Source organism: Staurois parvus, unplaced genomic scaffold, assembly GCF_062004578.1.
Source record: "Staurois parvus isolate SC_StPar_1 unplaced genomic scaffold, SC_StPar_1.0 ptg000249l, whole genome shotgun sequence".
Classification (NCBI taxonomy): domain Eukaryota; kingdom Metazoa; phylum Chordata; class Amphibia; order Anura; family Ranidae; genus Staurois; species Staurois parvus.
The window spans coordinates 8,907,983-8,925,151 of record NW_028318045.1 but is presented as its reverse complement, the minus strand read 5'-3'; the positions used below and the strand labels follow the sequence as shown (position 1 = coordinate 8,925,151).

The 17,169-nt window shown below is 40.4% G+C and overlaps 1 protein-coding gene across 5 annotated transcripts in view; it reads right to left on the bottom strand.

The window, feature by feature from the left end:
• BICD1 (BICD cargo adaptor 1) overlaps positions 1–17,169 on the bottom strand; it is a 274,101-nt gene that overhangs the window by 12,147 nt on the left and 244,785 nt on the right. For 2 of the 5 annotated variants that reach the window (XM_089680737.1, XM_089680740.1), the window contains one exon: positions 1,820–1,892. The exons of 1 other annotated variant lie outside the window; for it this stretch is intronic. In XM_089680737.1, the coding sequence (XP_089536863.1) occupies positions 1,820–1,892 (73 nt within the window). Of the gene's footprint in view, positions 1–1,819; positions 1,893–12,941; positions 17,053–17,169 lie in introns of those variants that run through there. 2 more of the 5 variants (XM_089680738.1, XM_089680739.1) reach the window with 1 other exon arrangement.

The window sequence follows — 17,169 nt, the reverse complement described above, 5'->3', positions numbered from 1 at the left end:
ATTTCTGATCAAATTAATATACAAATATAGAACTACAAACAACCTCAACTGTACTCCTCATATGGTGTATACACTGGGGTTGATTTACTAAAGGCAAAAAGGCTGTTCACTTTCCATGAGAATTTGTATTTTGCAAGGGAATTTACCCCAGAACATACTGAATGAGGTGAAGCTCTGTTGACTTCAATCATCCAATCATATACAAGCAAAAATTAAATTTGTTTTAAAATCTAACAGTGCACATGTTTGGATATTCTTTACAAAGTGAAATTTCGCCACTGGGGCAATGCTCTGGGGCAAATTCCCTTACAAAGTAAACGGTCTATTTATCTTTAGGGCAGCACAGTGGCTAAATGGTTAGCACTTCCATCTGGCAGTACTAGGGTCGGTTTGAATCCCAACTATGGCACCACCTGCCTGGAGTTTGCATGCTCTCCCTGTGCCTGTGTGGGTTTCCTTCAGGTACTCGGTTTCCTCCCACACTCCAAAGACATGCTGGTAGGTTAATAGTACGCCCCTTGATAGTTAGCAACTGATGTGAATGTACAATATATATGTATGTAAAGCACTGTGTAAATTGACAGCACTATATAAGTACCTGAAATAAATAAAAAATAATAGTACATCAACCCTAGTATGTCTTTTTGATGGGTGTTGGACAAAACAGGAAGTAAAAGAAAATTTCTATATTTCCTATTTATTTGATGGTTGTCAGACAGGTTGGAAAATTTAGAAAATCCCCCTCTTCTGGTCTATTTGATGGCAATCAGATAGTCAATAAGTGAAAAAAAAAAAATCCTCTATATGAAGGCACAGACAAAATGTAAAACTCAACACAAATACTTTTCAGGTCTATCCAAAACTAAAATAATATGCAATGTGACCATCTGCCAGGTGCTATGTCAATACACGGCACAGTATTAATGTAGCGGGGAGTGGGAGGAACCCTGTTTTTAAAAAATACTGCCAGGTGGTCTTTTTATGACAGAAGAGACTCTGTGGGGTTGATTTACTAAAAGCAAATAGTCTGTTCACTTTGCAATTTCTCTTTTCGAAGTGAATTCGGTGAAAATTAACTTCACAAAGAATACCCAATCACATGATAGAAAAACAAAATTAAAACAGTATTTGTGCTTGCGTGTGCTTGGATATGAAAGTCAGCAGAGCTGTATTTACCAAACATAGGGGAAAACTCACTTGCAAAGTGCAAATCCTATTTACTTTTGTAATTGAACTCTGTTAGTCCCTTCTGTCATCATTGATTCTCCCTGCCTTGAAGCATGTACAGTGAGCCTCAGATGGGCAGACCATGCACATACACAGCAGTGGCGCCATTCCAACCTGACTAATCAAGATGGCTCCGAATTTGGAAAAAGGTCAGGTGAACGTGGAAGTACTGGAAAAGGAAGAAAGTGTGGACACTGAAGAGTTGGAAGGGATTAATTTTCTTGGTAAGTCTACCATAATGTGCAAAAACACTTTGTATACTTGCACAGTATGTCAAAAAATTTGTATATTTGCACCCATTGTTTACATGTAATATTGGTTAACATTATATATGTTTTCTGAATGTTTCAAGTTCTTGTGATGACCACTACAACCTATCAAACTTGGCTGGAATTTTCTAATCCATGCAGGCTAGTTTATATTAAGGCAAAACCTAATTTGTGACATGCATTAGACATGTTAGTAGTCAGTATACTGTTTTTGGAGGAACAGAGGACATTAGAGAAGTTAGTCTAGTGACAATCAGGCAGACTCAGCATGCGACAAGCAAATTTGAAAAGAGGCATGGCGGTAAGGGTTAGTTGCACGTTACCTGGCGGTCGGACAGTCTAGTCGCTGGGTTAGTTGTGAACATTGTGGCGTTGAGGCAGCAGGCTGCTGACAATCTACAAGAAACTGATAAATTAGACATATGTACAAAGATATCACAATCCATGGTTATATGGAAAAGAGGGGGACACTGAAGTACACAAATGTTATAAGAGCAACATAAGGAACACATATATCTGCAGAGACCAAGGTGCAAATATATGTAACATTTAACCACGTTCAGTTTCTTTAATGTTCAATTGATCTTTCATTTTATTTCAGATAAATACATTCCTGGTACATCAAAACAAAAAGTATGCAAAGTCTAACTGTTGGTTGTCTTTTGAAAGCAACCACAGCCTGAGTAGAAATGCCTATTCTCTGCCAGCATGTTGCAGATAAGGACCCTTGCTCTTTGTGTGGAAGCTGTGATCCTCTCCCCGTGTCATAGCTAGAGCTCTCCAACCACCAAATCTCTCTTCTGACTGTAGAGATCTATCTTTGATTTAGCAGGGGGTGTGTCAGTCCTCTTCAGAGAGACCACTGCTTCTACACAGAGAGCAGAGGTTTTTCTGTATAGCATTCTGGCAGGGGATGGGCTACTTTGACTTTGGCTACTTTGTAAGGAAAATAATCTAAAAGCCATTGTTTTTTCTCACCTGGAATATATTTAGCTGATTTAAACTGAAAGTTCAGTTGGGGTTTACCCTAGGTTCACATCTGTGCGGGTGGTGCCACCGCGGATCCACATGAAAATCCGTGCAGCCGCACCACCCGCAAAGAGAAATGCGGACCCGCGGGCGGGTGCCATTACTTCTGATGGCACGCTGCCCGCACTGGAAAACACAATCGTACTGGGAACTGAGGTTCCCGTGCGGGCTGCGTTTTCCAAAGAAGTGCAGGGACTTTTTACCCTGCGTGTCACGAGCGCGGGAGTCCATTCAAATGACAGGCTCTCGTGCCCGTGTAAAACGCGGCCCACATGGCCGCATAGATGTGAACCGGGGGTCAAAGCAGAACCAAACCCATCAATTTAACAATGACATTCCGGGCATGCCGGGAACAATAACTGTCACATTTGCTTGTGCTGTCAACCAAACTGACAAACCATCAAATGGCTGGTGTCATAACTGATCACATGAGCAGCACCATCATGGCCACTACAGAGCAAACAGAGGCCAGGATGGAAGCTTCATTGGCTAAAAAGAATAGCAGGGTTTAGTTCCACTTTAAAGTTCACCTACGTTATAAAAGGCAGCTGTTGAGGGTGAGTCTCTAAAACCTGTTCAGGTTTATAAAATTCTCTCCACTGAAAAGACATTTCAACTGACCAGGTGAAAATAAGCCTCCAAGCTGTCCCCAACTGCCACAATGTACATATTTCCACTTATAACAGGTTAACTGAATAGTTATCTTTTAAAATTTGAAATGCTGAATTGTAATATAATTTTCCATTTCAAGTGATGATCAAAAATAGTATTAGTTAAAATTGTGCATAATGTCACATGCTGAAGTTAATCTAACATACAGGAAAATGCCATATTTGCTAAAGCTGGTCAGGTGTGAAAATGAACACTGGGGAAAAAATGACCAAGAGCTAATCTTTGATATCTGAAAGACAGGGACGATTAGTAAGGATGGCAAGCTGAAATCCTTACAGAAAAGATACATGTGAACCTTGCATGGTAGAATGATAGGAGCTGCAATATTGCCCTGCTCTAGACATGAAGACTTTGGGGGACAGTCCACTGCTGGATCATGGGGATGCACCATCTGCTGGAGAAGCGGAGGACCAGGTAAGTAAACCAATTTCTTCTCTCCCTGGTGAGCTAATAAACTTTGCGGTGCAGGCACAGCCCCACTAAAAGAGATCTTTTTTCTGAGCAGAGTTGGGCTTTAAAGAAAACCTATTAAAAGAAAAACAAGGAGGCTGCAATTGCTGACCTTTTAAAAAACACTAGTTGTTGTTGTTTTAATCCTCTGGTATCAAAACTTTCTGAGCTCTGCAATTAACATTCTTTAGAGGAAACTAATGATTTTGCATCAATCTTTATTTCTCTTTTTCTAATCCTATTTTTGTGCTTGCTTTTTGTTTTACAAATAAACTTTGAGAGTATATGTAAACCCAAACATTAAAACCTCATATTATTTTAACATGTTAGGGAGGGTTCACACTCATTGCTAAAAGCACACCAAAACCGCAGGACATAATAGAAATCTAAAGGGAGTGCGCAGCTAATGCGCAGGAAAACTTTGGGTACACTGTGCTGCACCCGTGCTGCAGCCAAAGCACAACAGGAACAACGTGAAAGCACAATTTATATATATTCAAAAGTACTTCTCACACACATCTGTAGCTATCATTAGAATAATGCCTTGTGATCATGCCACGGAAATATTTGTTCATTCATTTTCTGTTTTTGGTAAAAATGCTTTGCCCCTACAGTGAAGGTAATAAGTATTTGATCCCCTGCTGATTTTGAATGTTTGCCCACTCGTAAAGAAATGATCAGTCTAAAAATCGAATGGTAGCTGTATTGTAACACTGAGAGACAGAAAAGCAACACAAAATTCTAAAGAAATGCATGTCTAACAAATGATGCACTGATTTGCATGTTCATGAGGGAAATAAGTATTTGATCCCCTATCATTCAGCAGGATTTCTGGCTATCAGGTGTCTTTCATACAGGTAACAAGCTGAGATTAGAAGCAGTCTCTTAAAGGGAGTGCTGCTAATCTCATTTTGTTACCTGTATAAAATATACCTGTCCACCCGTGCTGCAGCCAAAGCACAACAGGAACAACGTGAAAGCACAATTTATATATATTCAAAAGTACTTCTCACACACATCTGTAGCTATCATTAGAATAATGCCTTGTGATCATGCCACGGAAATATTTGTTCATTCATTTTCTGTTTTTGGTAAAAATGCTTTGCCCCTACAGTGAAGGTAATAAGTATTTGATCCCCTGCTGATTTTGAATGTTTGCCCACTCGTAAAGAAATGATCAGTCTAAAAATCGAATGGTAGCTGTATTGTAACACTGAGAGACAGAAAAGCAACACAAAATTCTAAAGAAATGCATGTCTAACAAATGATGCACTGATTTGCATGTTCATGAGGGAAATAAGTATTTGATCCCCTATCATTCAGCAGGATTTCTGGCTATCAGGTGTCTTTCATACAGGTAACAAGCTGAGATTAGAAGCAGTCTCTTAAAGGGAGTGCTGCTAATCTCATTTTGTTACCTGTATAAAATATACCTGTCCACAGGAGCAATCAAACAATCAGATTCCAAACTCTCCACCATGGCAAAGACCAACGAGCTGTCCAAGGATGTCAGGGACAAGACTGTAGACCTACACAAGGCTGGACTGGGCTACCAAACTATCAGCAAGCAGCTTGGTGAGAAGGTGACAACAGTTGGTGCAATCATTTGCAAATGGAAGAAACACAAAATAACTGTCAGTCTCCCTAGGTCTGGTGCACCATGCAAGATCTCACCTCGTGGAGTGTCAATGATCATGAGAACAGTGAGAAATCATTCCAGAACTACATGTGAGGATCTTGTCAATGATCTCCAGGCAGCTGGGACCATAGTCACCAAGAAAAAAATTGGTAACACACTACACCGACAAGGATTAAAATCCTGCAGTGCCCACAAGCTCCCTCTGCTCAAGAAAGCACATATCCAGGCCCGTCTGAAGTTTGCCACTGAACATATGAATGATGCAGAGGAGGACTGGTTGAAAGTGTTGTGGTCAGATGGGACCAAAATCGAGCTCTTTGGCATCAACTCAATTCACCGTGTTTGGAGGAGAAGGAATGCTGCCTATGACCCAAAGAACATTATCCCAACTGCCAAACATGGCGGTGGAAACATTCTGCTTTGGGGGTGTTTTTCTCCTAAGGGGACAGGACAACTGCACTGCATCAGAGGGACGATTCATGGGGCAATGTACCATCAAATCTTGGTTGAGAACCTTCTTCCCTCAGCCAGGGCATTGAAAATGGGTCATGGATGGGGGTTCCAGCATGACAATGACCCAAAACACACGGCCAAGGCAACAAAGGAGTGGCTCAAGAAGAAGCACATTAAGGTCCTGGAGTGGCCTAGCCAGTCTCCAGACCTTAATCCGATTGAAAATCTGTGGCGGGAGCTGAAAGTTTGAGTTGCCAAACGTCAGCACCAAACCTTAATGACTTGGAGAGGATCTGCCAAGAGGAGTGGGCCAAAATCCCTCCTGAGATGTGTGCAAACCTGGTGGCCAACTACAGGAAATGTCTGGCCTCTGTGATTGCCAACAAGGGATTTGCCACCAAGCACTAAGTCATGTTTTGTGAAGGGGATCAAATACTTATTTCCCTCATGAACATGAAAATCAGTGCATCATTTGTTAGACATGCATTTCTTTTGAAATTTTTGTTGCTATTCTGTCTCTCAGTGTTGCAATACACCTACCATTCCATTTTCAGACTGATAATTTCTTTGTGAGTGGGTAAACATTCAAAATCAGCAGGGGATCAAATACGCATTTCCTTCACTGTATGCCCCAGTTGTGCACTTGCATTGTTATACTGTCACTAGAGATCAAAGGGGGCCCTGCAATGCCTTATGTACATCTGCTGCTTTGGTACATGCGTGTAGACCAGAAGTAGCTGAACAAGGGCTGAAAGAGAACAGTAGAGCTGAGATACAATATAGCAGAATGAACTAAAGATCACAATAGTATTTTCTGAAAAAATAGCAATAATTTATGATACACGGTGCTTTAGCAAACTAAATGTCATTTATTTTAAAGGATTCCATGAGCACTATGGGTTATCCAAAGAAACAGACAACATTAGTTATATTCTTACAAGCACTCTGCTTCAAATTGAAACTTCTGGCCACTGTTCTGACTATTTGTGTGTGTGTGTATGTCAGTTTAATTTGTTGGTTAGATTACAGACTCTACAATAAAGAAAGAAAGCACACACTGGAAAAAAAAGAAAGGAGCCTAAAGTATAATTATATCATACTTCATATTTACCTCACTAAATATATATAAAATGCTCATTTTTTGTTTTTACTAGAGTAAACAGTCATGTACATTCCCTTTCAGTGAATCATTGACCTGAAGTGCAGATCAGTAGCCATCTCATCACTGGTTGCACACTTGTTGATCAGTGTTTCATCAAGCGATAAAGAATTAAGCAGCTTGCACCTTAAGAACAAGTTGGCAAAGGCAGCTCCCATGTTTCTATGCTAATAGGTTCTCTTTCTTTATACTACACAGAACTGTGACCCTGAATAAGAAACCAACTGCTGCAAAAGTGTCTGCAGGCCTCAATCTCAGTCTTCATGGGACTGAGATTGAGCTCTGCAGTCACTTTTGCAGCAGTTCTTTTCTTATCCCGGGTCACAATCCTATGCAATGTTGTTTTGTATCTTCTGGTCAGTTGACCACGTCTACCGCATTTATTCTTATCAGACGACGTTTTCTCAGAAATGGTATATGCCGTCATAACCTTTGGGACTGTACCTCGTGAGATGGCAAACACATTGGCAACCTCAGTCACGGAGGCACCAGCTAAGCGGGCACCAACAATTTGCCCTCTTTGAAGCTTCATACTACTAGCAGCGCACACAATGAATGACGAAAATGAGGCTTCTCATCTATTAGCTAGGCATCTCACCACACAGTGGAAGCAAAAGAATGTTATATCACTTCCACTTTCAAAGTGAATCATGTTGTCACTTTCACACCTGCAAATCATGTAGTGTTTCCATTTTTTTGGTACTTATATAGCACCATAAATTTACACAGTGCTTTTACATATATTCTGTATTTTACATTCACATCAGTCCCTAACCCTCAAGGGGTGTACGATCTAAGGTCCCTAACTCACATTCATACATACACATACTAGGGACAATTTAGACAGGATCCAGTTAACCTACCTACATGTCTTTGGAGTGTCGGAGGAAACCAGAATACCTGGAGGAAAGCCACGCAGGCACAGGGAGAACATGCAAACTCCAGGCAGGAGGTGCCATGGTTGGGATTCAAACCAACGACCCTAATACTGCCAGGTGGAAATGCTAACCAATTAGCCACTGTGATATATATATATATATATATATATATATATATACACATATATGACTTTATTTACATAGCAAATAGTTGAATACAATATGTAAAGCTACTGAAGCACACTGTACATCACTTTTATACCCTATTTGCAGAATGGTGGAGTGGCCAATTTATCAACAGGGTTATAGTTTTTTAGTTAACTATTTTTCAGCAGTGAACTTTGTATGAAGTGCAGTACCTAAGGACTACCAGCAGATGGCAATGGATACATTAGAATGACAACAGCTTATAGATACACAATAAAATGAAAAGGCATAAAATTTGTTCAGATTTAGGGGAAATCTAATGAGAACACCTAAAATGCATTTACCAATCCCTATATTCAAATACTAGACAACAGGCTGTCAAGCTAATCCTCCAACTTCACCTCTTCATGAAGATGATCTACCAAAATAACCTTTTTTCACTAAGCTTACATAAAGGTAATGTCCCAAATTACCTGTTTAAAGGGACATTAAATGTGGCAATCAGCTTTAAGCTTCCAATGGGTACAACTATTCCAGTGTCAGCTTTCACAGGTTTCCTGGAGAAATTTCCTCTCACTTTCTGTTGTAATATGTTCTATGCCCAAAATTGTAAAAACACTGGCTTTAGATACACATTAATTGTTCTGCACATGATTGGTTGTCCAAAGTGAATACAGGTTCTCTTGAATAAGTGAAAGATGCCGCACCCGGTGGATTACTAACCAGTAAAAAGTAGAGAGTTGTGAATTTAGTGCTGCACACTTGTACTAGGTCAGTGTCTCACTATACAGTGAACAAGAGGATCAAAATGACAGCCAAGCAACTAGCATTTTCAGGTTTGCACAATAAGTTGTGAGAGAGAGCGATGTACATACAGTACGTATACACAAGTCAGTGGAGTGAAGACAGAAATAGACAGACAGGCAATGGCAACACCAAAATACAAAGTTAGGATTCACTTCTAAAATATAACTTGTTAACGTGACTAGAATCTTTTAAATTTTACAAACAGGAATTCAAGAGTGGAGAAGAGAGCTCCCTTCATTATATAATATAAAATGGACTGGACACTATTCCAGGAGAAAGACAATATTTTATGAATCCATTTCAGTTCTGTTCATAACACAGTATATATCACTGTTATGAATACGGTATATACAGCATTCATATACAAACATACCCATCTTGGACATGGATTCTGCACTGCTACACTATGATAGACAGGTCAAACCAGTGCCTGGACAAGGACATCTAGCGCCCCTGTGGGAAGAAGCCAAACGGCCCCCCTCCCCCAAGATATATGAACATTGTGTCGGCATAAATTCCCCCCCACCCCAACCCCTTGAAAATTTGAGTTCTAATCTACACACTTACCCCCTAAGCATGAATTCCCTTTGAAAGGCAAATTCTCCAAAACAAAAATCCCCCCTCTTCCCAGTACAAGTTCCATTACCTCATTGAAATCCCCAACCCTGCATAAATCTATGACCCCCCCCATCCCTCCTCCCAGCTCAAATCCTCTCTTTCCCCAAATTCCTCCCTCCTAGCACAAATCCTCTAGTTCTCAAATTTCCCCTCTGAGCACAAATCCCCCTCAACATCCCTACTAGCATAACTCCTCCCCCAAAATCCCCCCTCCTAGCACAAATCCCCCTAAATTACCCTTCCTAGCACCCCCCCAAATCACCCCCAGCACAAATCCTCTCCCCCAAAAGTTTCTCCTCCTGGAAAAAACCTTACCCCTATCACCCCCAGAATTCCTCTTCACAGCATAAATATTTCCTCATCCTCTCTTCCAGCACAAGTTCCCCTTCCTCATATCCAGCACAAATCTCCCCAAACTCCCCCCCCCCATCATCCCTAACCCCCCCTTCAAATCAGCCTTTCTAACACATACTATATCTGCCCCCCCCCAAAAAAAAGCCCACCTCCCAGCACAAATCTCCCCTCCTAGCTCACCCTCCATAATCTCCCCACAGCACAAATCCCCCTCCCCCCCACCAAAGTTTTACATTTTTTCTTCTAGAACAAATCTTACTCCCCTCCTGAATTCCTTCTCCCTGCATAAATCCTCTTCACCAATCCCCCTCTCCTAGCACAAATTTCCCCCTCTACCCCATTTCCATTCACAAATCCCCACAGCCCCCCTCCTACCACATATCACCCCCCAAACCCCTCCTCTTACCACTGATCCACTTCGTCTTCCCCCTCCTAGCACAAATACTGTCCTCTCCAGCATAAATATATGCTACTCTGCCCCCCTTCCCCTCCAGTTATGTACCCAATTTAATCCTCCCTCCCTCACACACAGACCTCATATACAATACTGCTGCAGATGTCTGTGGGATGTTAAAAACAGCTTCCTCCTTGATCCAGACTGCCACATCAGACTGAGCAGGATTTGTAGAGTCAATAGCTAAAGACCTCCAAACGTTGTGTGATCTTCAGATTAGCACAACAACAGTGCATAGAGAGCTTCATGGAATGGGTTTCCATGGCCTTCACATGGTACCACCCTGCCCAGGGCAGCTGCCACTTCCCGGCCCTGGGTCAAACGCAAATGCAGCTTTGGCTGTTAACTGCATATAACTCAGTAAGGCCAGGCAGTTACAGTACTAATACAGAATTTACATACCTACCAGGAAGAACATATATGCACTATATTGCCAAAAAGTATTGGAACCCCTGCCTTTACAAACACATGAACTTTAATGGCATCCCAGTCTTAGTCCGTAGGGTTCAATATTGAGTTGGCCCACTCTTTGCAGCTATAACAGCTTTAACTTCCCTGGGAAGGCTGCCCACAAGGTTTAGGAGGGTGTCTATGGGAATATTTGACCATTCTTCAAGAAGCATATTTGTGAGGTCAGGCACTAATATCGGACGAGAAGGCCTGGCTCACAGTCTCCGCTTTAATTCATCCCAAAGGTGTTCTATCGGGTTGACGTCAGGACTCTGTTCAGGCCAGTCAAGTTCCTCCAACCCAGACTCGCCCATCCATGTCTTTATGGACCTTGCTTTGTGCACTGGTGCGCAGTTATGTTGGAACAGGAAGGGGCCATCCCCAAACTGTTCCCACAAAGTTGGGAGCATGAAATTGTCCAAAATGTCTGACGCCTTAAGAGCTGACACCTTAAGAGTTCCCTTCATGGGAAGTAAGGGGCCAAGTCCAACCCCTGGAAAACAACCCCACACCATAACCCCCCCCCCCCACCACCACCAAAGTTTACACTTGGCACAATGCAGTCAGGCAAGTACCATTCTCCTGGCAACCACCAAACCCAGACACGTCAGATTGCCAGACAGAGCAGTGTGATTCGTCATTCCAGAGAACACCTCTCCAGTACTCTAGAGTCCAGTAGTGGCCTGCTTTACACCACTGCATCCGACACTTTGCATTGCAGTTGGTGATGTAAGGCTTGGATGCAGCTGCTCGGTCATGGAAACCCATTCCATGAAGCTCTCTATGCACTGCTGTTGTGCTAATCTGAAAGTCATACAAAGTTTGGAGGTCTTTAGCTATTGACTCTGCAGACTGTTGGCGACTTCTGCGCACTGTGTGCTTTAGCATGCGCTGACCTCGCTCTGTCACTTTACGTGGCCTACCACTTCATGGCTGAATTGCTGTTGTTTCCAGTTGCTTCCACTTATAATACCACTAACAATTGACCGTGGAATATTTAGTAGCAAGGAAATTTCATGGATGGACTTATTGCACAGGTGGCAACCTATCACGGTACCTCAATTGAATTCACTGAGCTCCTGAGAGCGACCCATTCTTTCACAAATGTTTGTAGAAGCAGTCTGCATGCCTAGGCGCTTGATTTTATACACCTGTCACCATGGAGGTGATTGGAACACCAGAATCCGATGATTTGGAGGGGTGTCACAATACTTTTGGAAATATAGTGTGTGTGCATGTGTGTGTGTATATATATATATATATATATATATATATGTGTGTGTGTGTGTGTGTGTGTGTCCGGCTTCTGTGTTTACAAGTGACAGTTTGTGTCCCAACAGCTCCCACAGATCTAATTTCCTAAGTGGCTCCCACTGAGTGCAGGATGGGGACCAGGAAGATGCAGGTGTCTGTGATGCAGTGCAGATGCCAACATGCCCCCCCATGTGATCTCCCTGCAAGTGAGAGTGGTGGAGCCACCTACAGTGTGCAGGGACCTACTAGAGCAGGCTAGGTGCTTCAGTTCAATTCAGCAACAAAAGTAAGACACGTGGAAGATGGTGGAGCTTTTATGGAGGGGAGGAGAAGGTGGGGGCAGTGGAAGGGAATTGCATGCAGAGATCAGAGCTGAAGAGGGGTAAAAGTGAGATGTGGATGGGTGATGAACAGGTAAGCAGATGTAGAAGAAGAAGGATGAACTCTGCACTCTGAGTAGTGGACCCCTAAACTCTGCACTCTATATGCAGAACACCCCTGAACTCTACAGTATGTACATAGCACATCTTCCAACTCTGGACTCTGTGTGTAACTACCCTCGAACTCTTCACTTGGTACGTAATGCACTTCTGGTATTTAATGCCCCTTTAAGACCCTCCCACTGTTAGTGAAATTTGACCACACCCTCCAAACGCGCAGGGGAGAAGGGGGGTTTTGGGGGATCGTGGCTAAGTTCCTGCACCCCTGTTTTCTGTGAAAAAAAGCCATATATATATATACTGTATACACTCATATGTGGCATTTCATATTTGCCTGAAGCAATGAAAAGAAGAAAATATGTTCTTTTAACATTTTTTATCCCTGACCATTTAAATTAAAGAACATATATAAAAAGCTAATATCCATCCTCTTTAACAGTGCAATATGGCAAAGTGCAGCAAAATAAAAAATATTTTGATCTTTATAACACCTATCCTTTAAACTTGGCACAACATTCTAACCAAAACACTTGAGACAACAGAAGCACATAAAGGTTTAACACCACCCGAAAACATAATAACATCAATATTTAACACATTAAAGAATATAAAAAGATTATTAAAATATTAGAACAAAAATGTGTAAAAAAAATGCACCTTTTATTTATTTATATATTACATGGGCTGTATGTTCCCTTGAAATAGCAAATCATTAAAAAAATTAACAAACAATTAATCTGATATCATTCCACATAAATACAGACAAAAAAAAATATACAGGCTTATTTTTCGTGCACTGAAAGTTGTTTCTCCTATTACGTATATTGACACCTATCTGGATGGGTCTGGATCTTTCATGTATTGCTGTACCTGTGGTAACCATCAGATACACTTCCTTTTAAAGCCTAACTTTAGCCATTATTAATATTTTCTTTTTTAGATTTGATTGAGTGGGGATATTAGGATATCTGTCAGGTGGTTAAGTTTATGACCCTCTTGGAGAAGTTTTGTTCATTTGGTTGTCATCAGGAAAGGAAGGCATAGACAACAATAAAAACATGCTCAAAATTTCTAAACTTGTTGGAGATATTTTTCATTCCTTCGGATCCTGATATCAATACAAAACTAAAAAACACGTTCTAACGGTTTTCTGCTTAATCCAAAATGTGGCCATACAGCAGATCTTAGCATCACGTCAATCTTCAAAATATGTTCCCAAATATATGCAAGAGATACTTCTTTTTAAACAGTATGAAACTGGTATTACTTGGGTTACTGTTTTGGCTAAGACAACTAAGTGCTGGAGAATGCTTATGAATTGACCCACCCAGGGGCGGACTGACAACTCATGGGGCCCCCGGGCAATAGGGGATCATGGGGCCCCTGTGTCCTTGCCCAAACTCAAAAAAGCCTATGAAAAAGGTACCAGGGGCATCTCATGGGGCCCCCTACTGACCTCGGGCCCTCAGGCAGTGCCCGAGTTTCCAAATGGTCAGTCCGCACCTGGACCCACCTCCCTAACAGCATGTTATCTTATTTGAAAGCTACCCTGGAAGGTTAAAAAAAAAATCAAGATGAAAGAGTCACACAAAAGAAGAGCTCTTATACGCCACCATGGTTTGATACTGTGACCCCCTATGTCACTACAGGACACAGCAGTGATGTAGGGAGTCAGAGGAAGGAACCACATAGTAAAGGACACCATCCCAATTCCAGCAGAGTTGAATGAGGAGGAGACTGATGGAGGCTGCAGCACTGGAACAGAGTGGAAACAGAGGACACACAGACTGGTATAGGAGCTCTTGTTTTGCTGGACACCACTTACATTGCAATGATAATGCTATAAGGTAGAGCAAAATGCTAATTGAGGCTTGCCAGAATTGGATTTGTTGCATTCAGTTTTCTATTTCCTAGCTTGCAAGTTATATACAGCATTCCCAATTTTGCCTGTTCAGGAAAACACCACTTGATGTCTGGCCATGAGGTATTATGACATCGTAATATAATAGCACCAGAGAAACAGATGAACAGAAAATGATGACACTTGAAGGATTTTTTGACCTATCTGTATTGTCTTAAGAATCAGACTCAAGATGATATCCATTTTTAACAAAGTAGTGATTTACCCTACCTAACTTTGTCAGGATGGCCCAAGAGGCAGCTGACACAACCAGAACATTCAAATTAGGCAGCAGGGATGGTGCATCTAATGCATAATGGAAACAGTAGCCATCTTGGGTGTGGCAGGTATAAATTAAGGAGGCAAAGAAAGACTGGCAGCCTGATTCAATATAGGAAACAATATTAAAAACAAAACTGGAATTCAACCTGTCTAATACTGGTGCAAGGTCTGAACAAAATAAACACACATGAACATACACACAAAAACATGTCCATTACAAATAGTCACTTACTGCATAGTTGTTAGAATACCCTGAAATATGTATGAGATTGCTATGCAAAATAAATAAGTTTCATCATAGGTGGTGTTTACTTCATAAATTCAGTTAGGTTCAGGATAAGTTAATATATTTTTAACAATCCGTGTACTTAGCTTTGTGTTTTCAGGAGTACACAGGATAGGATGAAAATGTCCTTTTCCTTTAAAGGTACCTACATACATGCCAGAAATTTTGTCAGATGCAGCAAATTTAAGTTTCAAAAGTAAAAGTCCTTCCTATAAAAAAAATGATATGATGACTTACTCTAAGAGCTGATTCACACATGTGCGGTGCAGATTGAAGCTCAGGTTTCACGGCTAATTGATACAGTATTTGTTCACCGGTTCATGTCAGGTTCAGGACAGGATTAGATCTCAGGATTATCCTGTTCACACATATGCAGTTTAGAAAAGGTTTCCCATAGAAGTCAATTATGCCTATAATCAGCACCTAAACCGGACCACACTGCTCAGAAATCGTACTTTTTTTTTAATCTGCACTGAATCAGCACTGCCAGTACACCAGACATAGGTGAACAGGCACCATAGGAAGCAATGTTTTTTCACATGTCATGAGGATTGGATGCGATTCAAACCACATCAAATCCACATATATCGGAACCGGCACTAAATCAAGGCTAAACCATGCCAACTGTCATTCCACTGTCCAAGCAGTCTTCATCTGTGGCCAGTAAGAGCAATCTCATTGTGAGGAGAACGGCAGTTGGCGGAGTTTAGCCATGAAATTAGGCAAAGCCAGGCCCCTGGAAACAATTTAAACTGAATCAGAGTAGTGGAGCTACTTGTGCAAAAAAAATAAAAATCAGAGTAGGGTACAAAAAAGGCTTATCTGGTTTATAAAAGTAAATGCACTTTCCAAAGTCACTTTGGAAATTACAATGTTAGGAACTTTTATTAGCACATTAGAAAAAAAAATACATTATTAGATAATTTTTTTTCTATCCATTAACTGTAATTCTGGAAAAAGAAACTCTCTGTATTCTTACAGAGATATAAATGGTGGTGTGTTCACATCCTATGGGGCTGTTTAAGGAATATATGTTAAACACTCAATGTACATGCCAGATTCACCACTCTAAATGACTGTATTGTATATAAATAATCTGTCTGTCTTTCTCACCATTTATGAACAAATGTGATGTTCAAGTTTGCTTTGAACAAGATGCAATACACATTTAAAAGGTTAAAAATGTTTCCATATCCAATCATGTAATACACTGACTATTTAAATAAATCAAGTAAATAAAATAAATAAATATTAATAAATATTTGCAACCAGCTTGGCACAATGACAATGCCATTAAAGGTTACACACATGCCTCGTATAAATTAATAAAATTTAAATAATATTAGTTTTTCCTAATTTCCAGAAAAAAAAACAAAAAACAATATCCACTCTACTTTAGTCCATGACTGTGTGCTAGTGAAAAGAAATGAAGATCCACACAAAAACTGGTCTTTTTTTAAAATGCATAACAATTTGTGCTACATATTACCGGGTCTATGTATCAACGCACAATCAAACTTGCTATCCTATTTAACATGTTTACCTCAAATTAGTTTTTTTTTTTTAATTCTCATTTTGTGTTTTAACACCAAAATGTGCTACACATTTCTTAAAAGGAACTTTACTTAAAATGTCACTAATATATTAATTTTATAAAAAACATTTTAATTGGATCTGATAGCAGAAGCCACATTTGCAGTGCCTTAGTTCTGATTTTTTTAATATCTGAATTCTATTTCAGAAATTGGCTGAAACATTTGTTCCTTAACATGTTTTTTAGGAGTGCATAAATATTATTTTTAAAAAATCTATCTCCTATTTAGTAGCACTCTTAACATGTATGTCAGGAAGGACCATGTTATGTTTTTAGTTCATGCATATATATATACTGAAAACATATTTCAGGACGATTACATTTGCTTTGATACAGAGACCCTTATATACATTTACTGCTTTTTTTCTAAACTCTCTGCCTCCACTGACTGCATTTTTCTAAGCCTAAAAGAATTATTTGATGTGCTACAATTGCAGGAGAAAAATGGAGTTTTGATATAGGTCTTCTGTCAGGCACCATCTGATTGAAGAAGTAGAGGAGTGATGATGAAATATTTTCAAGTGTCCGTTGCACCAATTTTATTTTTAAGTCACCAATAGAGAGCGCCTTTAAAATTATTAAAAAATATGACCTAGTTCACTCATCAGTCTTTACAACACCTCTTCGTGATGGTCACTGTTCCTCCTGCCCTCTTTTACGTTCTGGAGAACAAATCCAGGAGACAGGCAGCTGAAAAGAAATTCCTGCAGTAAGTTACCAGGTATTTGGGGGCTATATTTCTTTTTGTAATCACTGACAAGAGCCCTTTATCACAGCTGCTGCTTCAAAGTTCTTATAATTTCAATT